Source organism: Pleurodeles waltl, chromosome 12 (genome assembly GCF_031143425.1).
Source record: "Pleurodeles waltl isolate 20211129_DDA chromosome 12, aPleWal1.hap1.20221129, whole genome shotgun sequence".
Lineage (NCBI taxonomy): Eukaryota > Metazoa > Chordata > Amphibia > Caudata > Salamandridae > Pleurodeles > Pleurodeles waltl.
The window spans coordinates 90,381,459-90,405,718 of NC_090451.1; the positions used below are offsets into that span (position 1 = coordinate 90,381,459).

A 24,260-nucleotide genomic window follows, 5' to 3' on the forward strand; every position below is an offset into this window, starting at 1 on the left:
GCGGGATATAGCAGGATTACCCTGTTTTCTAGAACTGAAGAAGATTCTCAGAGACACTGAACAATGCTAAATCACAATGGTGTGATGTCTTTGAAACGATTTGACGTGCGACATACACCTATAAAATAATGTAAATGTTGGAGTCTTTTCCTAAGAATTCAGTCTCAGCAAGCTCAGATAAATCATGAGGATTCATTAGTGCAGTGCCTTGCTAGTGAGCAGCCTGGAATGAATCGTTTCTACTAGCAGTTCAGTGGAGCTTGTGAAAAATCCAGTCTCTTCCATCACCTCAAGGCGCTAGAAAACGCAGAAGAAAAGGGAAAAAAACCTGGACACAAAAAGAAGCCCTTGCAGAACACACCCTTATTTGTGCTGAGGCCATGTTTCCCTTTGGCATGAATACGCACACATCTCTGCACTCTGAGCAGTTCTGTTTCCTGAAAGTTTGACACGATTTTCTAGCCCAGCAGGTAAGGGTCGCAGGCTCTGGCCCAGAACGTGATTGGCGCTGGAAAGGAGCAGGCGCGGGGCCTGACTCAGCTGTCTTATTTTTGCACCAAGCAAGGCCTATATCTGTCCGAGCTGGGCACGTGGGCAAAGCACGTCGTGCCGAGGAGAGTTAATTTTAACTCAAAAACAGCAACAGACAAGATGGAGCGCCCTGCGGAGACGAGGGAATCGCCGCCGGTTGAGGACACTTCCCCGGATGCCGTCCTTCATGTGGGCCAGCGGCGCTTCCGCGTGCACCGGAGGGCCCTGGCCTCCCACAGCCGCTACTTCGAGGCCCTGTTCTACGGAGGGGCCAAGGAGAGCTCCCAGACGCACATCGTGCTCAGCGGGGTCGACGTGGAGGCCTTCAAGACCCTGCTGGGGTTTGTGCAGACGGCCCAGGTGGCCCTGACCAGAGACAACGTGGCCACTGTGCTCGAGACAGCGGACTTCCTCCAATTCAACAGGGTCAAGCAGCTCTGCATGAAGTTTTTGGAGAAGGAGCTACATGTGTCCAACTGCCTGGACATGATGTCCTACGCCCAGCAGTTCTCCTGCCTTGAGCTGTACGAATCTGCCCAGTATGTGGCCCTGACACATTTTGCGGACTTGATATCACAGGAAGATTGGGGCCTTCTACAGCACCCCAAGGAAACTCTGGCGCAGCTCTTGGCGCGCGACGAGCTCTTTGTGGCGCGCGAGGATGTTGCCTTCGATGCTGTGCTCAAGTGGATCATGGAGGACAGTGACCGAGAGGAGGACCTCTTTGACCTCATGGGCCTGGTCAGGATGCCCTTCCTAAGCCTGTCGTTCCTGAACGTGCTGATAAAACGCAGCCAGCGCGCAGCACAACATGACACTTATGCCCGGCTGGTGAAAAAGCTTGACAGTGGCCCTGCTGAGGGGTCAGGTAGTGAGGACCCCCTGCCCTGCACCAGCAGGAGCTATGAAACTCTCTACATCCTAGGAGGAAAACACGACAAAGAACAGCAAGAGCTCTTCCAGTTTCACCCCAAGATGGACACCTGGCAGCCATGTTGTCCTCTACAGCGTAAGAATCTCACCCAGTATGCTGTGGCAGCAGTAGGTAACTTCCATTGCAGTATTGTAGCCATGCACGTCACATGGAATAACACACTTTTCCCGCTTGGATTGCTAACTTAAATTCTCTGTTAAATGTTCGCTCTCATTTAGCTGAGGTGCTCAAAATCTTTTACTTAAAATGCTTAAGAATGACAAATGCAGTTTGAAGTTCCATATAAAAAAGTGCCTGCTTTACAAAGTTTTTCACCGGCATATGTGTCACGTAGACCCTCATTTTCTGGCCGATGAAGTGGTATGTATCCCTGGGGCGGGATACTTCTACATCTGATTCAGTTGGCCTGGTGTTCCCCCACTTTAATTTACAATGTGTGGAAATACCTGGTAAAACTATCCACAGGCCTAGGGTAGGCAGAGTGACCAGATACAGTACAGGTGATTTCAGCTCCATTTACTAGTTTAGGTGTTACTTATCTTCCCTGATAACTAACAATACCATGAGATATCTTATTTATCGGGTGCGATAAATAACACCTATTGCTAGTTATTGGGGAATAATATGCAGATTTTGGTGTTTAACGAACTAAAATTAGCATGGCATGGTAAATAACGCACAGTTTTCCCTGTTAAACTTCGGAATGTTTGACTTGCACAAATTTAACTAAGCTTGAGCTATTTAATGCAGGCGATTACTATTGGATGCGTTAAATACCCAGGCACAAATGGGTTCATGCACTGGTTGGAATATAACGCGGCACTCGTAATCAGGCCTTTTGTGTTTGCGATTGTGGTATTCACTGGGGTTAAGAAAAATAGTGTTGTGGTTGATTCCAATTAGCCGGGGGTTCTCCCACCCCAAATTACAAAGCGCAGGACCACAGGTAAAACACTCACAGGTCTGCGGCATGTAGACAGAGCAGATGCAGCACAGTTCCCAGCTGGCCCATCTCCTAGAGCGAAGGTAGGGAGTGCACTCAACACTGCTGCCTACAGCAGCCTCAGTCACTTTTGCCTCAAGGACCCTCTGGGAACCTCGTCTGGCAACCTATATCAGCACCACATTTTTCCATTTGCTACCTGTTAAGAGCTGGTGGTAAGTGGAAAGTTCCCAGAATCGGGGATAACAATTAGGAAGAGAAACTGCTAATACTGGTTCAACAAAACCCTGAAATATTTACAGCCTTGGAAATCCATGCTTGCTGTAATTGTGAATACTTATCTTTTTGGCATGCAAGTACTACTGCAAAGCTGCAACAATCATAGCTTCTCACAAGTACCCCTGGAATACTTTGGGAAATCCAATAAAGTGTGACAATTACTTAAATCCCAGGAGTAAATACAACTCATTAAGATTAAATATGAGCATCAAGGGAAATAGCGGTCAGCAGTAGCAGGGAAGAGGGCAGATGTGAAGTAAGGACTGCTCCAATGGAATTATGCAGGAATGGAGCACAATATTGCACTAGTAATGGCCAAGGCTAGACTTTTGGTTTTGCTAATGATTGTTTTGGGCTTGAATTTACATTTGTTAGACTTGAGACCACATACTCCAGATGAATCCATAAACTTGTGCCTTAGGGTTCTTTGATCGTGCCCACCAGTCATTTCCGTCATTCACTGTGTATCTCGTTCCATGTATAGGCACTGGGCTTCAACCTCTGTCCTTCTGGCTCCATGTCATTTACATGCATCTAAGCATCCTCTTATTGATCCTGCATGCTTTCAGCTTGCTTGTGCTTATATTTGTTTTCTTGTTCCTGCATGCATTCAGCATGAGTCTTTGGCCCTCACTACTAATGCTGTGGTAGGTGAGATAGAACCATTAACAGGAGATGCATTAAAATGATGAGATCCACTGTAAGGCCCAGGATCAGGCACTATTCACCTGAAGACTTCTGCTGGGAGCAGACAAAATCTCTGGGTGAACAATCAGGTGAAAATGAATGAGGAATAGACTAGAAACCCATAACATCACAGTAAACTCCCTCAATGATTGTTCAGTTTTCCTCAGTCCTTAGGGTACCCTCACGACACCCTGTAATCCTAAAGTGCTTCCCTCTGCCCCCAAGATACCAATTTCCTACTATTCATTATTCATATGGGGGGTGGGAGGTTAAGTACTTGGAGAAAAAGCAAGTTCATCTTAATGAGGCCCTCTGTGTTCTTGTCTTGAATCATCCATCTTTAGCTCTTACCTAGAGGCCTTTGTTTTGAGCATATATAGCACTGACTTTATGGCCCACGTACACAAACCTTTACCTTGTTTTTTTACACAAGCATCGAAGCCCTCAATTTTCTTTACCTTTCGTTATCTCCTATAAGTTTTGCCCTGATTGTATATGCCGCTGGCTGAAGCCTGTATGCCTTTTTCCTGACTATGTATCTCTTCTTATGATCTAGTTTCTTTTAATACACGTCTCAAAGACTTCGTCTTGAATGTGCAGGTCTTGAACTTGAATGTCTCTGTCTGATACATGTTTTTTTGTGGGTGGCTCCCAATGCTCTAGCAAAGTCGCTGTTTTGCTCTTACACAGTTTTGGTTTGACTTACATGCGTTTGACTGGAGTTGGGTGATTCTAAAATATCCCATGATTTCTGAAGTGCTACATCGTCCGCAGAGCCCACCTAGCCTCCCCACACTGCACCATGCGTGCAGCAGAGACAATTCTGCCTTACAGATTTCTATCTGATCTAACCATTCCTATAGAAAGCAAGAGGATCTGTTCCCACCCACTTCTGAACCAGGCTCTGTAAGTCAAGTTTAAGTATAAGTCAAGTCTAAGTTTCATTTTTCTTTTCTAGGAAACTTATTGTTTGTGACAGGAGGACATTTCAGAGGAGACTTTGTATGGTACAGTGTGGACTGGGTCCTCATCTACAACTGCTGGGAGAACCACTGGATGGACGGTCCTCCAATGAAGAAATCTCGGGACTGCCACTGTGCTGTCGGCGTGGGAATTCACCTATATGTACTGGGTGGCAGCACTGACTCAGGGGTCATCCCCGATGTTGAGCGCCTGGCGCTGACAGACCTGCAGTGGGAAAGCACTAGCCCTATGATCCGGCCAGTGGAGAGGGCTGCTGCTGTGAGCTTGGGTACCAAACTGTATGTTATCTGCGGTCGAGATGAACAAGGGGATGTTTATGGTGGTGTGCAAAGACTGGACATCGAAACTGATGTGTGGGACGTTGTCTCCTTCTCCCCTCTGCCGAGGTAAGTAGTTCCATTTTTAGTACTTGCATATGAAATAAAATTGTTCACATCCACCAGTACCCATTTTTTGTGATTTGGGGAAGGGGGAATTAATGGTTTAATCATGAGAAACAAAAGCAAATTTGACAACATGTTTAACTAGTTCGTAAATGACATAGAAAATTAAGGAATTGTATGCAAACAAGTGCATAAATGGACTTGCTGCCTGTTGGGTTAGTGTGAAATCTCCTATTCGGTCAGAACTTGTGAAAGCAAGTGTATTTTGAGCAGATTCACTTACATTGAAGACTAAGGGCCTCATTACAAGTTTGGGGGTCTGTTGACCACCATGGCAGCAGTGGCGGTCCAACCGACATTGGGATGGCGGTCGGATTGACATATTACGAGTCATGCAGGCCTATGGTGCTCCAGCTGGCACCACCAAGCAGCACAGACTGCCACAGTCACGAGGCAGCACAAACAGGCTGGCGGAGTCTTTGTTGCAACCGGACACATTATGAGGATGCACAACACTAATGTGACTGTGGTGTTCCAACCATCACGTCTCAAGAGGAGGAAACAGGGACTATAAAGTGAGACACTCACCTGCAGGCAGCCTCACTGTTGGACCTGGCCCTTTTTACAGGGTCATCCCCAAACTGTTTGCCTTCCTCCTCCTATTTATTCTGACCCTTTTTGTTGACGTTAGGACTCTGGGCCCCTTACCACCGATAATCAGTGCTAAAGTGAATGTGCTCTCCCTTCTAAACTTGGTATAATTGGCTACACCTGATGGCACATTTAATTTACCTGTAGGTCCCTTGTACAGTGGTATCTCTATATCCAGGGCCTGTAAATTAAATGCTACTAGTGGGCCTGCAGCACAGCTTGCTTTGTTCCTCACTACTGCAAGTGCTGCTTCTCTCATAGGATTGCATTGGAAAATGCCCTAACCTATGTCTAAGTGGTATTGTCTAACCTGTGAGGGGTGGCATAGGCACCTTTGCTATGGTTGGGATGGTAGTGAAAAATGCTGCGTCCTGGTGTCTGTGGATTTTTTATTACCATTATAGAAATGCCACTTTTAGAAAGGGAGCTTTTCTCTGTGCTTATGACTGGTATTTTGAAGCTTGACTCCTATCCATGTCTGGGGCAGAGTGACAGCTGGGCTGTGTGCATACTTTTCAGACAGCCTTGTACACAGGGAGGGTGTAGGTGTCATAACAGTGCATCTGCATACTGAGTGGTCTTCCTGGGCTGGGAGAGGTAAAGGCGGGGTACACCTGCATTTGTAAATGCTGTGCCCTGGCCTCACACAAAGGGCTCGTTTACCCCCTACTCATGTCTGGAGCCAGTGCTGGAGGAGAAAGGAGACATTCCTGGAACCGGTTAGTGCTGGTTGGAGCCTACTCTCCCACTTTGTGGAAGCTGTGCAAAATGAGTATAAGTACAGGGGACTGCCCACTACTTTGGGAGAGCACTTTTGGAACTGGGACCGAACCTCTGCCAGAGGGGCTACTGGACTGCACAAAAGACTCATCTGGACTGTCCTTCTGTTTGTTGCCCTGCTTCCTGGTGTCTTCTGGGTGGCACAAAGGACTCATCAGGATCGCTTTTCTGCTTGTTGCCCTGCTGTCAGCTCCTCCCTGAGCCCGGTTCGCCAGAGGGCTGCTGTCGGGAGGAACCACCATTATTGTTACCTGCTTAGCAGTGTTCGCCTGCTGCCTGCCTACTATGGGGCTGCAGGTGGGACTACCAATTTCACACTGGCATTAGTGTGCTGGCCTACCTGCTCCAGTTGTGCCCCCCTTCTTGTACCTCTGTCAGTGCCTCCCAAGGAGCTTAGCGCAGGGAGAGCATTGTTTTCCTGCTCCACTTGCTTCCTCCTTCAAGCGCCTGGTGAGCGCCTTATGTATTATTTTTGTCTTTACCTCCTATCCTATTAAGCGCTCTAGGCAGCTGACTCACAAGAAGGGAACAAGTGCCGCAGCCCAGACCCAGCTGCCCATCCCCATCTGTTTTTGAACTGTATGCATCCCTTCAGCAAGGAAATCACGATGGGCGGCCCGCCCATCATGGACCCCAGCCTGCACCCCACTTTTGCTTGCCGGCATTGATGGAAGCACTGCATAGCCGCCTTGCAGCACTCTGCAAGCAGGCAACCTATCGAGCTTACGCCGCCGATGTGGGAGATCTGCGTGCCCCCCTCCAGTACCTCTATGCGGCATACCTTGAGGGGCCGCCTTGGGCAGTGTCATCATGAGCAAAGTAGCAGCCTGCAAGGCTCCGGAGGACTCCGGGCAGGCCGCTCCAGGGAGGTAGTGGTTGGGGGCAGATAGCAGCTGTGCCACGCGCACATGGGTGACTGCCGGGCAGTTTTTTTTCTGGGTGTGGGGAAATGGAGCCGGCAGGAGCCGCCCAACCCACAGGTGCCTCATTTCTTGTGGTAGCAGCCCCCCATAAGAGGGGCGGGGTCATTATGTTTATCCTGACCAGGGCATTGTGAGTGTCTGATCCATGCCGTATAGGAATGTTTCATTTTATGTGTGTTCATGAGGATGCCATGGCATTCCTGATAATGTGTTTAATCTGACATATACCTTTTTGGTGGTAATGACAACCTGACTACTGCTTGTGTTGCAGAATACCAGTAACCTATATATTTACCCGACTACTGCTTATTTTTGCAGAGTAATAGTAACCTGTGTGATGTTCTGACAACTGCTTGTGTAGCAGGGTATTACTGATACATGTCGTGTTTGGTCTAATGATGTTTCCTACAATACAGTTTATTTTTATATAACTTGTGTTTCGTTTGTGGTGTATTTATTGTGTCACGTGTGTTGTGTATGTTGTGCAGACGCTTTACACATTGCCTCTGGAATAAGCCTGACTGCTCGTGCCAGGCTACCAAATGGGTGAGCAGGTGTTATCTTGTGTGTGTAACACTCTCGCCCTGATTAGAGTGGTGGGTTCTGCCCGGCTGAGGTGCATACCTAGCTCACCAGAAACCCCATTTCTAACACTCGCACTTTCGGTGCCACCATGAAACCCATCACACACGTCCTGCTTCAGCTGTTGATCATCGAAGGAGCACAAAATCAACGCCGCGTGGGCCCAAGCGACCATAAGTACACATACTTACCTGTGTCATCAACCCTAACAGCAGATCATAGCGCCGACGTCCACATCGTATGGGGGTCACGCTACGGGCACCAAGTATATGTCTCACCGTGTACACAGTCCAAATCATACATGAAGACGGACACATTCACAGTCACAATACGCCCCCTTTGGGCTGGTCACTCACACTGCACAGCAACACTACACAAACACACGTCCACAGAGACTAACATTACATACAACACACATATGTATCGATGTGGCATGGAACACAAACAGCACTCCCAGTAATCAGCCCTGCAATGGACACACATCATATCTCAATGGAAGGAGAATGCTATACACAATAGACACAGAGACAAATAGACAAGGAGCACCATACCACAATACCTGCTCAATAGGAATCGGGGCATCGGGAACATTCATGAAAGGAGGTTGCACTGGGACATATATCACTTTGCACAGGCCCCTAAAACAACCTGTGCACAGGAAATGGCCATTCATGTATCTCAGGTACAAACAGTACTAGACCCAAATGTCATGCCCATCTGCACAATGTGGAAGTGCAAGTCAACAAAGCACACACATCTCCAACTGCATGGGACATACCTCTACAGGAACTAGCTGCAAGATACACACAGTTAAATGAACACATGCACAATCACATTCAAACAAAGCTAGGACAACTGAGCACACTCCAATGTTCACAAACAATACTCAAGCGGACACACATAAGATGAATAAATGTAACACCATACAATGCACAACGCCATGACACCACAATTGCATTTACACCCACATATCCATACACCCAACATATACCCTTCTCTTGGGGGACACCAGAAATGCTCACAAAGTTAGATACTGTAAACAACAGGAGATGGAGCAGCAAGCAGGCTGAAACACACATAACTGTAGCCACACATCACAATTCACTCAGTAACAACAGTAAGATAGAAAAGGAATTGCAGGACAAATGTAAACCCCAAAAATACAACCGTTTGGGGGTAATAAACAATACATATTTAGTCCAAAAGCCATTGGCCAGTCCAAAAGCAGTCCAATATTAGCACAGTGTTGTGCCTAAACTTGACTTCCAACTGCCATGGAACCTCCACAGGAAGGGGCATCAATGGGCAGGCAGGCACGGGGGTCGGATTGGGAGGGGGTGGTCTTTTTTTTTTGGGAGGGGTGGGCTATTCTTGGGGGGTATGAGTGCTTTCAGGGGGGGCAGGGGAAAGCTCGTAGGTGGAAGGGAGGGTCTAAGAGGTGGGCGGGTGCCTCGGGTTTGGGATGGAGGAACAGGGCAAAGGTCAAGGTCAAACATGAATAATTTCTTAGGAACACAGGGATGGCCATCAGAATGGGGTCTTGATTTGGAGGTCGAGGGAGTGGTTGCATGCTGTGCTGGTGTGGATGTCGTGGGTGCATGTTACAAGGAGGTATGTTTGTGTGTGGGGTGTGTCTGTTGGGTGCGTTAGTGAGTGTGTCTCTTGGAAGACTGGGAGGTGGAGTTGCCGGGGGTTGGAGTGGTGGATGTGTGTGTGGCTGTTGTGTTGGCGACTGCAGGTTGGCTGGATGCGGTGGATGTCTGTGTTTGTGGTGCCTGTGGGTGTGGTGCCTGTGGTGGATGTCTGGGGTCTGCTGGGGTGGTGTCTGCGGGTATGATGGGTGTGGTGGGGATGTCAGTGACTGTTGGTGTTGTGCCTGTGGGTATGCAGAAAGTCATGACTGTTGTGTCTTTAGGTGGATGTTGTTTGCTTGCATGCTGGTGTGTTTTGTGGTGCTTGCATTTGTGTGTGCTCCTTTTGTGTGTCTATGTGAATGCATGTGGATCTGGCTCAGAGCATTGGGTAGGTAGGGGAAGGGGGGTTTGGATTGGGATGAGGCAGGTAGAGGGGTGGACGGAAGGTGGGGGGTTACTGGCTGCTGTTAGTATGGAGGCCAGAGCCTGAAAAGATACCTGTAGTTTAGCCATTGCACCATGAATGCCTTCCAGGAATGCATTGGCTTGTTGCATTTGGGTGCCGATCCCTGGAGGGCATTCACAGTAGCTGACTGACCCACAAAGATCATTCTCATGATGTCAACAGCCGCCCCACTGAGGGCAGGAGGGGTAACGGGCTGGGGCGGAGGTGTGTGCGGCAAACGAGACGCCCACGCTTCCAGGTGAGCAGGCACGTCCAACTTGGTGGGGAGCAACAGGGAGGGCAGCGATAGAAAGAGGGTGGCAGACAAGGAGGGTACTGGGGGATGCCCCGATGGGTCTGCCACCACTAGGGAGTGTCCACAGGAGGAGGAATCCAATGATGATGAGGATGATGTTGGGGACTCCCCCTTTGCACTCCCCTCGCCCTATGGGCCACTGTGTCCCTCTGTGTCAGTGGTGTCTTGACCTGAGGTCTAATGACCAGATGCTTCCCCACTCAGCTCTGCCCCATCTCCTTTGCTTGCCGGTGCTGATACAAGGAGAAATAGGGCCCTCCCATGTCCATGATCACACTTGAACAAGAGCTCTGATTAGCAAACATTACTATGATGTCAAGTAGGCCCCAGCAACAAATTCCACCTAAGTTGCCTGTACATGTGCCATACCATATGCATGCCATCTGAACAGTCAACAGTTGCCCACAGGAATCTCACACAACTACAATTGCATGGCTGAAGTTGTGCAATCACTGTGACCATTCAACCATCAGGAGAAACCAGTTCCCTCAAAACTGCTCCATGGAGCAGACCACAGTCACATGTTGGCATACAATATTAGGCCAATACAAAATGGATTTCTACAGATTCCACACAAGGTCATGCACACATCACTTTGTTGCATACTTGATGACCCAACAATGAGGACTGATGATACAAAATAATGCCATGTTGACGACAACAGTACAATATCCTGGAGAAGGTGACATGGAAATGCCCATGTCACACCTGAAACATATCAACAGTGATATTTGTCCCAACAGAGTCAAGGAGGTCTTATTACTGTTGCTCAAATAGGTCACACGTGTGGCATGGACATGAATACTGTCAACATCATGTGCAAGATGTCAGGGAGAGATGTCCCCAAAATACAAAACACAATGAATCAGCAGGGCCCAGGGTTAAAACCACTAATGGCTGGCACCCTTTACAGTGACATACTCTGAGTGCTTCAGTAGAAGCCATTAGTCCATTGCATGTTGGAGAGAGACAGAAATGTGCAAGGACTTATAGAAGGCCCGAACATGTTGCCCAATGGGAAGCTACATCACTGTCCCCATTTTGCTCATGCAAACCCAGATGTCTGTCTGTGAATGAATGAGTGTACCCAAACACCAGTGATTTCAGCACAACTGCAAGTCACTGACTGATGCATACCAACAGTAAGGTTACAAACCTTAACCATTACACATGTGCAGTGCACTTTTCCACCTGATGCCACATCAAGGACATAGATATTCACATTGTGGCTCTAAACTCTAGGCCTCCCTGTCATGTCCCTCATTGCTACTGCAGTTGTACATGCTAAGTGACATTCTATGATGGGTGAGGGTATGTGTCAGCCAATAAACATTGGTGACACACTCCTGTGTGTGGCATAACATGAAATATACCCCCATTGCAAATGTACTTTTCCACAAACAGTTTGCCATGCCCATATATGTGAGGGAATACTTACATCAACCCATCAATATGGGTAGACCATGCATTAAACTGCAGCTTACAAATGTTTTCTAAAGAGAAAGGGACACATGCTGAAATGTAGGCACAAGGAATGTTGGCAACAGTGATGATACATAAATCATTGCAACGGACATTCCTCACTTACCAAGGGAAAGTAGTGACCCACAACTACATCCAAAGAACAATGAAAGCCCTGTCACATGTATGTTGGACTCTTTCACATTACAGACTGTATTGAGGCACCAGCACCCATCAAAGGCTGAAGAAAACTAGCTTCTGGGTGGCAGATCCCACAATGTACACAGCCATTTGTGGTCCCTGCAGAACAAGTGGTTTGTAGAATCCACCTAGTTGTGCTTATATTTGGAGAAACATCGCCTCCTGGGAGTCAGAGTCATGTCACTGTCCTCACTGCACATACTTGAGAATTGACATCGTCCAAGGTGTGTAGAGTTAATTTGGGTCTTCTCTGCATGATGGGTTTGGGCAAGTGAGCACTGAATTTTGTTTTGGAGTATGTGGGACAAAACCTATTGGGCTTAGCTTTCCGGTCAGATCCACTTCTTCCCAGCATTTAACAAATGGTAACCACCCAGGTGAATACACATCAATTTGGATTTCACAGACATGGCTATTTATGCATACGGACCCTTGGCTTGTGTCTGGAGTGTGAGCTACATAGGCTCCTGGCCTTAGCAGTCCTTCAAACGCTGTACTACACACACTATACAAATGGTATCCACACATCTGAATAACTTGAAATTGAGAGTTGGGAAACAGTGCTCTTTGATTCTATGCACACTGTTCTGGTGTTTGTAGTCAGAGTAACAGTGTCTCCTGTGAGTTGCAGTCATGGAAGTCTAGGTACTTTACACACCTGACCAATGTCATCCCCCAAGGTGAGTACACTTCTTCTGTGAATTGACAGACAGGGGCATTTGGACAAGGGTACACTGTGCTGGTGTTTGGAGTTACAGAAACAGTGCCTGCTGGGAGTTGCAGTCATGTCACATGTGAACGCCTCAGGTAAGTACACTTCAATTGAGACTTGCCAAACAAGGATATTTGTAGCAGTGAACACAGGGATGGTAGTGGGATTCACAGACAAAGGGCCTTCCCTGCCTTTGCAGTCCTGTCAGTCCCGGTAGTACACACACTATACAAATGTTGTTTCCTCAGGTGAGTACACTTCACTTGAGAGATTACCAGAAGGGTATTTGGACAAGAGAATACTGTGCTGGTGTTTGGAGTCACAGAAACAGTTCCCGCTGGGAGTTGCAGTCTTGTCAGTCTCTGTGCACCATACATATATGAACCCTCTAGGTCGGTAGACTTAATTTGAGACTTGCCAGATAAGGGTATTTGTAGCAGTGAACCCTGGCCTATGTGGAGTTACAGAAATAGGGTTTGCTGGGAGTTGCAGTCTTGTCAGTACCTGTAGTACACACACTATACATATGTGAATCCCCAGGTGAGTATACTTCATTTGAAAGATTACCAAAAGGGTATTTGGACAAGAGAACACTGTGCTGGTGTTTGGGGTTACAGTAACAGTGCCTCATAGGATTTGCAGTCCTGTCACCTCCTGTACTACGCACTCTATACATACAGATAAAACCCAGGTGTGTACAATTCAATTGAGAGTTCACATACAGGAGTATTTGGAGGGGAGAACATTGGGCTGGAGAGTGGGGTAAAAGTAGATTAGGGAAAAAGTGAACTCTGGGCATGCATGACACAACATTTTTGTGACCTATTTTATGTTGTGACTTACCAGACTCCACTCATCCAGGTATGCCTGTGAAGCCCTTGGGGAAGGAGGCGTAATGGCACTATGGGAGTGCCACTGGCAGTCTTCTTGGCATGCAGCTGATGACTGGAGGCCAGGGAACGGACCTTGCACGTGAGGTCATTCCACCTCTTCCTTATGTCCTCCTTTGTGCGCAGGGTGGTGCCGACAGAAATAATTCTGTCAATGACCATCTCCCATATTTCCATTTTCCAATGCTCCAAACAATTGTGGTTCTACTCTTATGATTTCTTTTTTATGTCCTCATTTACCATCACAATCTAACTCAAGAGGGTGAAGCCCTTAGAATACAGGGAGACCACCTTCCACTGTATACCACTCTCCGGTGAGAGGGTCCTGTGTCGGGTTAGAGCTGAGTTTATGATCGTGAGCTGCTTTGAGACCACAGAGAGAGCCTTAAGAGTCAGTAAGCAATATAATCGTAGGACAAAGCCGTGCCTGTTAACAAATACCAGTTACCTCCTATTCGGTTCTATCCAGCCACACTCTCAAAGGGGCCCATAATTTCTGCGCCCTTGTCCCCCTCTTAACATCCATATTTAAATTATCAAGAAGTGCCTCCCTCCATTCCTGAATTGTCGGACGGCAAGGGCTCACCCATTTCTTACAGATTTCACGTCTGGCTAACAGAATCCTATAAAAGAGTAATTTTGCAGAGTCCCCTTTAGTTGTCAGCTGGTTCTGATTCTGCAAAGATCCAAAAATCACGAGAGAGGGGCTTACCTGACAATCCATAGAGAAAACGTCCTCTATTACCTCATCCACCTCCTTCCAGAAACAGGTAGTCTGGGGGCACCTCAAAAACATATGCAGGTCATCTGCCTTAGGCAGCCCGCACCTCTTACATGGCGTTGTAGTTCCATGCCCCATCTTGGATAGGCCCTATGGATGGAAAACAGATGATTCCTTCATAAAGAGGCAGGCCGAACTGTATCGTATAGAAGAGTGTTAGATACTTGCCATTGGTCTTTTATCCACTGTCCTGGCAAGTCATCTCCCCCAGTCTCCTCCGGAAGGGTGAACACTCGGTCCACAACCTCTACCAACAGCCAGTACAATTTTGTGATCTCCTTTCTTGGGGGGGGGAACTTAGGTGTAGAAATTCCTCCAGGTCATTTGAGACCCCTACCTTCTCCTTCACATGTTGCAGCCAGTTTGTTATTTGAAGGTATTTAAACCTTGAATGATTGCCTCCCATTTTCCCCACAGAGGGACTCAAACGTAACCAAACCCCCATCCTTAGGTAAGTGTCACCAATCCAAAAAAGCTGCCTCCCTCAACGGAAGAGCCAACTTATCTCTCGTCCATTCAGGGGAGCCTGAATAATTCCATATTGGTGCATACTTGCTGTAGTATGGTAACTTGGTGGCTTTCCTCACACTCCACCCGATTTTTACAGAGTCCAAAAGCATCTTACATTTTATTTTTTTGAAAAAGTTAGGATTACCAAACTTATATAAAAAAGCCTTCCTGGAGTACAGTGTTTATTTTCATCATAGCTTTAAAGATTTGTCCTTTCTCAGACTCCCCAGGCTTCTTCATTACCTCCCTTGAATTCTTCAGAAAGAAGGCCCACACATAATACTGTATATCTGGTAAAGCCAACCCACCTTTCTCTCGCCTTCGTCTCCACGTTTTGCATGCAATGGGGACCCCCTTTGAGGTCCAAACGAAGCTGCTAATTTCTCCTTGAAATTTGCTCCATCATTCTTTTCCAAAGCACAAAGGGATCGCATTAAAAATAAATAGAAACTTAGGCAGGATCACCATCTCGACTAAGTTAATCCGTCCTATCATTGTAAGAGGGAGACTAACCCATTTCTTCATTAACTGGGTGGACTCTCTCAAACCCTTACTGAAATTAGTTTCAGCAATTCTGCTTATATCTTGGGTTATTGTGATGTCTAAGTATTTCACCTCTTTCTTAACAGGAATCCAATCCGCCTGCAAATTCCATACATAACTTCAGATTTTTCGCTGTTAACCGCAAACCCACTGATTCTCCCAAACTCCTTTGTGAGTTCTTCCAGTGCTACCAATGCTTGACCCAAGTGTGCTGTGTAAACTAACAAGTCATCCGCATATAGGGAAATCTTTTCACTCCAATACCGACTCTGAAACTGGAGTATCCTCTGGTCTTTCCTAAGCTTACACCCAGGGGCTCTATATAGATATTAAAAAGTAATGGGGACAACGGACATCCTTGTCTTGTTCCTCTTTAAATTTTAAAAGGGTGAGTTAACACACTATTAACTAAAACTCTTGCAACAGGATCTTGGTAAATCTTCTGCAGCACCACGATAAAATGTCTACCTAATTTAAGAAACTCGCAGACTGCTTTTAAATAAACCCAATTAACCCTATAAAATGCTTTAGTGGCGTCTTCCGTTATTACCACCATCGGATCCTGGCACGTAGTAGCCAAATCGGTAGAGCTGATCAAAGTGTGCGTCAGCTCCTGCATCAGTCTTCCCTTCATGAAGCCCTTTTTAACTATATGAATAGGCTTACATAGAACCCCACTTAATCTGTCTGCCATGATATTTGCAAATATTTTGTAGTCACTATTTAATAAGGAGATTGGTCTGTATAAGTCACAGGATTTTGGGTCTTTCCCTGGCTTCAGAGTCACTGTAATACTTGCTTCCTGTCAGGATGGAGGCATCATACTTCTCCCTTCTAGGATGTCATTGCAGAGCCCCACAAAAAAAGTTATCTACACTACTTCCCAGGGCCTTATATACTTTCAATGGGAGACAGTCTAGGCCTGGAGCCTTCCCGGCCTTCCCTGATTTTACAACCCAATCCCATTCCTCCAATCCAACTTGCTCATTAAGGCCTCTACAATCTTCCTCACTCAAGGAGTCCAGGCCTAACTGTTCTAACCAAGTCTTTACCGCTCCTGGGGGTACCTCTAGATCTTCCACATATAATTGTGAAAAAAAGACTCGGAATACTTCTACATCCTCGTCACCTATCTTCACGCTTCCTGAGACCGGATCTCGTAGCTCTACCACCCTGTTCCTTTCTCTATTAGTTTTGAATTTCCATGCCAACAATTTACCACAATTCTCACCATACTCAAAATGCGCCAGCCTATTTACCTCACATCTATTCTTAATCCTGTTCTCAATTACAGCATTCAATTCAGATCACAGCCTTCGATCTACCCTATACAACTGATTCTCTTCTTCTTCATTAAGCCCAACCTGTGCCAATTTTGCTTCTGTTTGCTGTATCTGTTTTTCTACCTTATCAATCTCTTCGTTATACAACTGCCTCTTAAATGCGGCCATTCTTATAAGTCTCCCATGTAAAAACGCCTTAAAGACGTCCCATACCATCGCCAGGGAGGTAGAGCCAACTTTCAGGGTGAAGGTGGCGTAGTGATCAGATAAATAAGCTCCCATATGAGTTATCTCTTTCACACTTTGTGCCGAGTTCCTGTCTATTAGAATTTAATCGATCCTGGATTGATGCCTGTATTTTTTGTTGTTAAATGTGTACCCCCGAGTTAACCCCATCCTTTCTCTCCATATATCACATAATCCCAACTGGGACATTATAAACAGTACCTGGCATCGCATTTTCCCATTAATTCTAGATCTACTACCTGATGACCTATCCAAATCATAATTTATCACCACATTAAAATCCCCCATCCAAATATTAGGATCTGACGTGAGCAATAAGTGCTAAAATAATTCCACTAATGGCGCAATGTCATCCCTATTGGGCCCATAGTAACTCACCACCGTGAATGCCCTGTTGAATGCAACCAGTCTCCCTATGACCCACCTTCCAGTCATATCTACCGGTCCCTCCTGAAGGGAGATATAAGGATGATTTTTTATAAGAACTGCAACCCCTTTACTGCCTCCCGTTTAGCCTGAGCATATTATCTGTTGCACCCATCTACATGACCTGAACAGCTCAAAACTGCTGTCTAGAGAGATGGGTCTCTTGCAACACTACTACATCTGCTCTAACATCTTTAAAGTATTGCAGCAACTTCCTTTATCTATTCACCACCTGTAAACCATTCACATTCCAAGTAGCAACCTCAATTCCTTTTGTCCCATCGTCCACCCACTATTAGTGTAAGAGCTGTTATCCCCCTTCAGCTTCCCCTATCATCACTATGAGGACAATTTTTTTTTCCTTTTTCCCCCCACATACTCTCCACCCTGTGCCCCTTTCCGCTCCCTGCCCCTCCCTACCTCTCACTCCCCCCCAAACCTCCCTGGGAGAACCCCCCCCCCAAACTTCTTCTTCTAGGAAGAACGCCTCGGGGGCCGCTGAGACTTTAAAACTATCTACCTACAAGCAGAAAACATCAGCTGAGCAAGTGTGGAGGGGAAGACCGAATAAATCAGGCAACAAAAACCCCCAGTTTAACTGGCTTCTTCTAACGTTTTTATCAGGTCATCGACCTCTCTTGCCTCTTTAAAGTTATACATTTTTTTGTTCACCATCACTCTCAATAAGGCTGGGAATTTTAACTGGGCCGTAGCGCCTAATCTCCTGAGGGTGTCGATTCTTTTGCCAAGCTCCCACTGCCTACTTAAAGTTGTACTTGAAAGATCTGACCTGATTTCAAAGGAAACTCCTTCTGCCATGAGTACTTTCTTTTTCAATGCTGCTATCAATATTTTTTCCTTTAATTGCATAAGTGTGGAAACAGATCAGAATTTTTCTCGGAGTCTCTCTGTTTGGTGATTTTTTACAGGGGCCTTGGTGCACTCTTTGTATATCCTTCATAATGTCAACCTCTGCCTCCTCTAACTGTAATCCTTGTTTAATCAGGCGAACCACAAGGCCATTCAAGTCACTGTCCTCTTTCCCTTCTGGGACTTTTAGAAACCTCAGATTGTTCCTTCTCTGGGGATTCTCCAAAGTCTCCAGCTTGCTCCTAACACTTTCGTCTCCAGCTTTCAAACTTTGAATAACCTCCTTATTTTCCTTCACAGCTACCTTTAAGCTGCCGACTTCCTCTTCGAGTACAGCCGTCCTACCTGCCAAGTTATCAATTGTTCCCCCAGAGTCTCACATAGGCCTCTAATCTCCCCTTGGTTGGAGCTTGATTTTTAAAACCCCTCCTTTCAGCATTTTTGAGATAGATTGACTCAGAGGGCTATCTGCCGCCCTCTGATGCCAGTTTTCCTTGGTACCAGCTGAGACCCGGGCTCGCCAGACAGGGACACTTGCTCTTGTTCTTGAGTTCCCCCAAGCTCTGCTAGTTCCTCCTCCATAAATTCTAGGGAGTTATTGTTCTAGGCCCAGCTCCTCGCTGACATTGAGGGACTTTCCTACTCTTATGATTTCATCCACCATGACTCTTAACTCGTCTTCAGAGAAATGGACATTTTTGGAACATGGCATGGCGGTGTGAATGGACAAAAGTGTATGCAGGGTATTCAATGTGAGTGTGAAAAAGGGGTGCCTAATCTATGTACTCTATAAAAAAAAGGTAGGCTTCGTTCTCTTGCAGATTAAATGCAAAGGATGGTGGTGTGTGAAGGGGTGTGTTTTATACTGTCCTAGGCAGGTGTGTCGAGTGTGGCAGTGTGTGTCAGCTGTGTTGTTTTCAAATCTATCCAATGTGCCATTGTGTATTTAGTGACCAGGAACAGCCGTGGTTTTGGACCGCCATTATCTAACTTCCATGGGTGCCCGCCACTGCGACGTTGGAATTGTAATACGTTAAGTGGTTTGTTGGTCGGTGTGCTGAGTGTTGAGGCTCTGTGTTGGGGCTGGAGGTCCGACCACGTATTTCCGGGCCTTAGCGACAATGCCGGTCTGGCTTTTTTTGATTGGCGGTCCTACCTGTTTGACTTGTAATACGGCGGTCTGTAAGATCACCAACATGGTGGACTTTTTGGGACCACCAACATGGCGGTCTGGCAGTCCAACTGCCAAACTTGTAATGGGGCCCGAAGTCTGTCTTGTCACTGTTGGCAGGGGGCTTGTCTGGAGTCCTCAGTTTTCCTTTTGACATTTGCCCATGATAGAGGAGATTCTTAGGCTAAAAGGCATGAAGGGTTAGTCATTTGAAGTTCAGATTAAAAAAAATAATCGTCACTGCTATGCAGCAATTTATTATAATTATTCATTATAATTACATCATCTTATTTGCTAGAAATTCATACATTTCTATTACGCTTTTGCTAAATTCTGATATTTTAGAAAATGCACCTCAATGCCAACAGATGTTTCAGTTTTGTCTTTAAAAAAAAGGAAATAAGACAATTACCAGGTTTTTATTCTTTCAAAATCTAGCTTAAATGCATTGTACCCCTACAATTGATTTCTAAAAATGCTTGCAAATTTCAGATCAAATTTACTAAGTTTTTCAAGAAGCTAAATGCTGTACTCAGCACTCCCTCTCAGCAGAACTTTGCACGATATATACACATAAACAAAACCTAAAAAAAATCCAAAATTCACCTGTTACAGTTAACCTAACAATATTGAACCTTAACATGCACAGCTTAAAAATGTACATATAACTTCACTAATGCCAGAGTGATATAATTGATGGTATCAAGGATGACATCACTGATGAAATCATCTCCGAGTGCTGGTGACTTTAGAATGTGAGCCGTAAACAAAGTTAAAAAACATAATAAGAAAACGGGGCATATGGCCGTTTTCAGCTGAGGTTGAAATTATGCAGAGGAATAAACACAGGGCTTGGCCAAAGTCCATATGCGGTGGAGGTTGACTGCTGGCAAAAGGTTGGGTGGCAGGTAAGGCCCCCTGACTAACTGCTACTGTGCTGGGCTGAAGGACGTGTGTAGTGGGATGTTTTTGAGGCAGGTCCTGGCGAAGGTCAGGTGGTGTGGCCAACCTCTTAAACTGTCAAAGGCTTTGTGGCATGGCTTGGCCATAGATCAGGTCTTGTGGCCAACCCCTCGCTGTGAACTGCCAAACACTATTTAAATTTGGGGTTGATTACCCTCAGAAGTTGCGGCAAACCCTTGTTGAGCTTGGCTAAAGACTGTGGTGTGCAGTAGTGTGCCCGCCTGCAGAAGATTACACTCAAGGCCTGGCTGTAGGTAAGGCCCTGCAGCCAGCCACCTTGCACACAGCTGAAGGCCACACTCAGCAGAGACTGGACACCTAGAGAGGGTTGCATAAGCTTCCCACCAGCTGTCAGTGGGTGTAAAAAAGAAACACAAATGTGGGCACAAGAACCATTTAGGTGTGTTAGTCCACATTTTACCAAAAGTTTGTAAATCAGTTGCAAAAATACAGCCCAAACCTAGCACAAATGCTATTTGCTCTCAGTATTTACTCCATATTAACTGACATGTAATATAGAACAACAAATTGAATTGGAAGTACGGTCCAGAAGAAATCTGGATACATGTGTCAACACTATACATTTTACAGAAACTACAGAAACAAAAAGGAGACAGGAATGTTGAGGTAGGAAACAAACTGGCCAAAAAAGTACTTGTTTCCATGTTTGTAAAGGATCAAAATATGTTTGACAAGATAGAAGCAAAAACAACATAATAAACTTGCTGGGAAGAAATTCCGGTCAAAGGCACCATAGTTTATCACCTTCAGTGTCCAAAGACTTGTTGAATCAGCTTTTTACGTCCTCCATGCTAGCCTCTCTCATGACCATCATTGGGTCTGTAGGGTTGAAAACATCAAAGCAACCCATGTTTAAAAAAAATATAACTATGTCTCCTTGTTACTGCTGTAAAGTTCCATTACTTAGAGGGCCACTAGAATTATGAGGCAAAAAGGGGCCAAATTGAGCATCATTGTTGACTAAATAAAACAGCAAAAGAGATAAACTGGTATAATATGTCACATTCTGCAGCAGTATCACTTCACATTTTTGTCTTTTCAACACACAATACTGCATGAGCCAAAGATTCACCCCCTTAGAACTATGTTAACATCTTTATAGAGCAATCAGTTACTGAAAGCTGAAGAGTTAACCTTTACCAATGGCTCATTACAGCACAGCATTATGCTAAGTGCTTTCTTTTTTTTTTTTTTTTACTTTTAACCTGGAAGCAAATTTAAATTTTAGTGAAATCTGCAAATTATGCCCAGATGCTGAAGGAAGTAGCAAGCCCGGTAAATCCACAATTACGTGAAAAACACCCGGCAGCAGAAATACATAATTTCAGTGGCACTGATTACATATATCACAATTAAGTACTAGTCTTCTCTTCTACCCACAGGTATGACCTTTGTGCGACAGTGCTGAACGGGGCTATCTACACTATTGGAGGGCAGACATTTCGCTTTGATGTGGATACAGACGAGTGGAGTCAAGTGGACGAAGAATGCCTCGATCGGAAGTTCTTCATGGCTTGCAGTGCTGCCAATGGGCGGGTTTATGCCGTGGGTCAGAGCAGGGGTGTTGTGGCACAGCCAGTGTCCAGCATGGTCTTGTATGACCCCTACACAGATATCTGTCAGGTTGTGGAGGACAGTATCCCATGTCCCCTCCCAATCCGTGGTTGTGTGACTGTACGACGTTTCGATATGTGGTGAGGAACCTACACCAAGGATACCTGTTTTACAATGAAGCCCATGATCTTCTTTCAGAGGAAACATTATGTACAATTGGCAATTATGGAATTCATACAGCATCATATATAAGAATAAGTGACATTTATATAGTACCTATCATGAACTGAATTGTCTCCTACAGCATAAGAATTTGGGGCCAGATGTGTCAAAGGATTTTACCCATTCTGTGTCTATGGGAAAACGCTTTAGTACATATGGCCCTTGGTCCTTTGACTATCCTGCTTGCCATTGAAGGAAGAGATGCTTGATCCATTCTGAGGTGGCCTGTGCCAGCAGCTCTCAGCAGTGGTGCTCAACACCTAAGCAATTCTAACACCAATGTAGCATAACATTCTCAGTACTGTATTTACAGAGTTATTTGTCTGCATTCTCCATGTTGGCATTGGTCACAAATTACACTATTCTCATGGTTGGTCTAGCAAATGTTTCTTCCCATGAGGAAATGACTGTTCTTACTACATGTATGGCCTGATGTATGAAATGTATTTTCCTATTCTGTGTATGGGGAAATGAGTTAGTGCAGTGTTCCCCAACCCCCGGGCCGCGGACCGGTGCCGGTCCGTGGATCAATCGGCACCGGGCCGCCCCACTGTGGCGGGCGGTAAATGTTTGATAATTTTTCCGTGGCCTGCTTGTCACACAATGGGACAAGCGGGCCACGGAAAAATGATCAAACATTTACCGGTCCGCGGCGATAAAAAGGTTGGACAACACTGAGTTAGTGCATATGATCATAGTTGACAAAACCATGTGTGTCCCGCTGAATTTTGTGAGACATTTATGGAGAGTAAGAGGAACAAAGTAGTAAACTACTAGCCAAACCTAAAAAAACACTTGCCACCATTTGTGAATGCAAATTGCAAATTCATACTTTGTTATTTTATTTTATGATTACATAAAATCATTACAATACTATCTCAGTACCCAAACACAATAAATACATAAAAACAAATTAAAACCCAGCAATGTGTACACTGTCAAAGTGTGCAATGATAGCTTAAAATCTTCAAAAACATTCACAATACCTGCATCTAATATATTTACTAAAGGAGTATTACAACAAAGCAGTAAGTTCACTGTAAGACAGGTCACCTATAAACACTAATGCGAGAATACAACAGCCAAGTAGCCCTACACCACAGTACAAATGCAATAGCCCACCATAACCCCGCAGGCTAGGGGCTGCAACCCTAAGGACTTGAGTCTGCAGGCATGATTTTCAAAAGTGCAAGTATGAATGCCATAACTACCTTTAGACAAAACAGCTTAGATCCACCAGTTTGCAGCTGACGAAACAAGGCAATAACGGAATTTGAATCTACTAGTGGACAGGCATAAGACAGTTCATCACAAGCGCTTTAAAACAGTTAAAACAATGATATGTGCATGATTTTCAAGGCGCAAATGCAAAAAACCACCAGCCCCCTATCTGGCACACAGTACATTACTGAGGATATAAAATGCTTAAAAAACAGACATGATTTTCAAAGTGCACAAATGAATGGCAGACCCCCCAGTGCTCAGTGGTTAGGAGCAGCAACTTAAACCCACCAGTGCCCAACTATCACAACAGTGTGCCCACCAGACTGCTAGGGAGCGGGCTTGGCAGCAATAAATGGGCGCCTACGAGCCAACCTAATGTTTGCAGGGATGCTTTCCAAGAGGCCAACATTTCTCTTCTTGAGTTTTAATATGTTGCCCCTTGGTGCAGACTATAGTCTGGTCCCGAAGGCGGGCCGGCATCTCGTAGCAGCATTCCAGCAATGGCAAGGACTTGCCAAACCGTGCCAGCTCCATCTGAATCACAGTGGACAAAAATAAATGTGAGTGCCTCACTGCCAGTTCTTATCCTGTGGCGGAGGAAGATTGGCCTTCGATAAACCTGCCTCGGGAGGAGTAATATGGGGCAGTTGCATACTATGTGTGCAACTGATTACAAGGAGTATGAGTACAGCCGGCACTGCCGGTGTTCCGCAGATTGCTTTTTCCAGTGGGCCCTTTATTCCTATACCGGCAGAGTCAAGAGCATATACAGAATGTTCTTTAAAGCTTATCTTCCCAAAGCTGCTTCCAAATACGGCTGACATCTAGTGGCTTCATGCGAGTTGTCTATGCCCATTGCTCTCGGAATGTGTTTGATTCCATTAATGTCCTGTCCTCTTGATATGGGCTTGGTCTGTTCTTTTAGGGTCCTCTTTAAATGGTCTTTTGTTACGGCTGGGACATTTACACACTCTTTGGTTAGGTTTAATGTGACTATCACGCTGCCAAGATACCCAGACCATTCGCTCTTTGGATCCTGGAATATAGCACACAAGACACCTTTCAATGAGACTGGTTCTGCTGAGGCCACTTGGCGGTGGTAGTTTAGTA

At 45.7% G+C, this 24,260-nt stretch overlaps 1 protein-coding gene across 1 annotated transcript; it reads left to right on the forward strand.

Moving 5' to 3' along the window:
- The first annotated feature begins 607 nt into the window (after positions 1 to 607).
- Positions 608 to 22,480, forward strand: LOC138268500 (kelch-like protein 23). Its single transcript, XM_069218208.1, has 3 exons — positions 608 to 1,576; positions 4,333 to 4,744; positions 21,533 to 22,480. The coding sequence occupies exons 1-3, from the start codon at positions 652 to 654 to the stop codon at positions 21,846 to 21,848; spliced, it is 1,653 nt and encodes a 550-aa protein (XP_069074309.1). The 5' UTR covers positions 608 to 651; the 3' UTR covers positions 21,849 to 22,480.
- Positions 22,481 to 24,260: the final 1,780 nt, after the last annotated feature.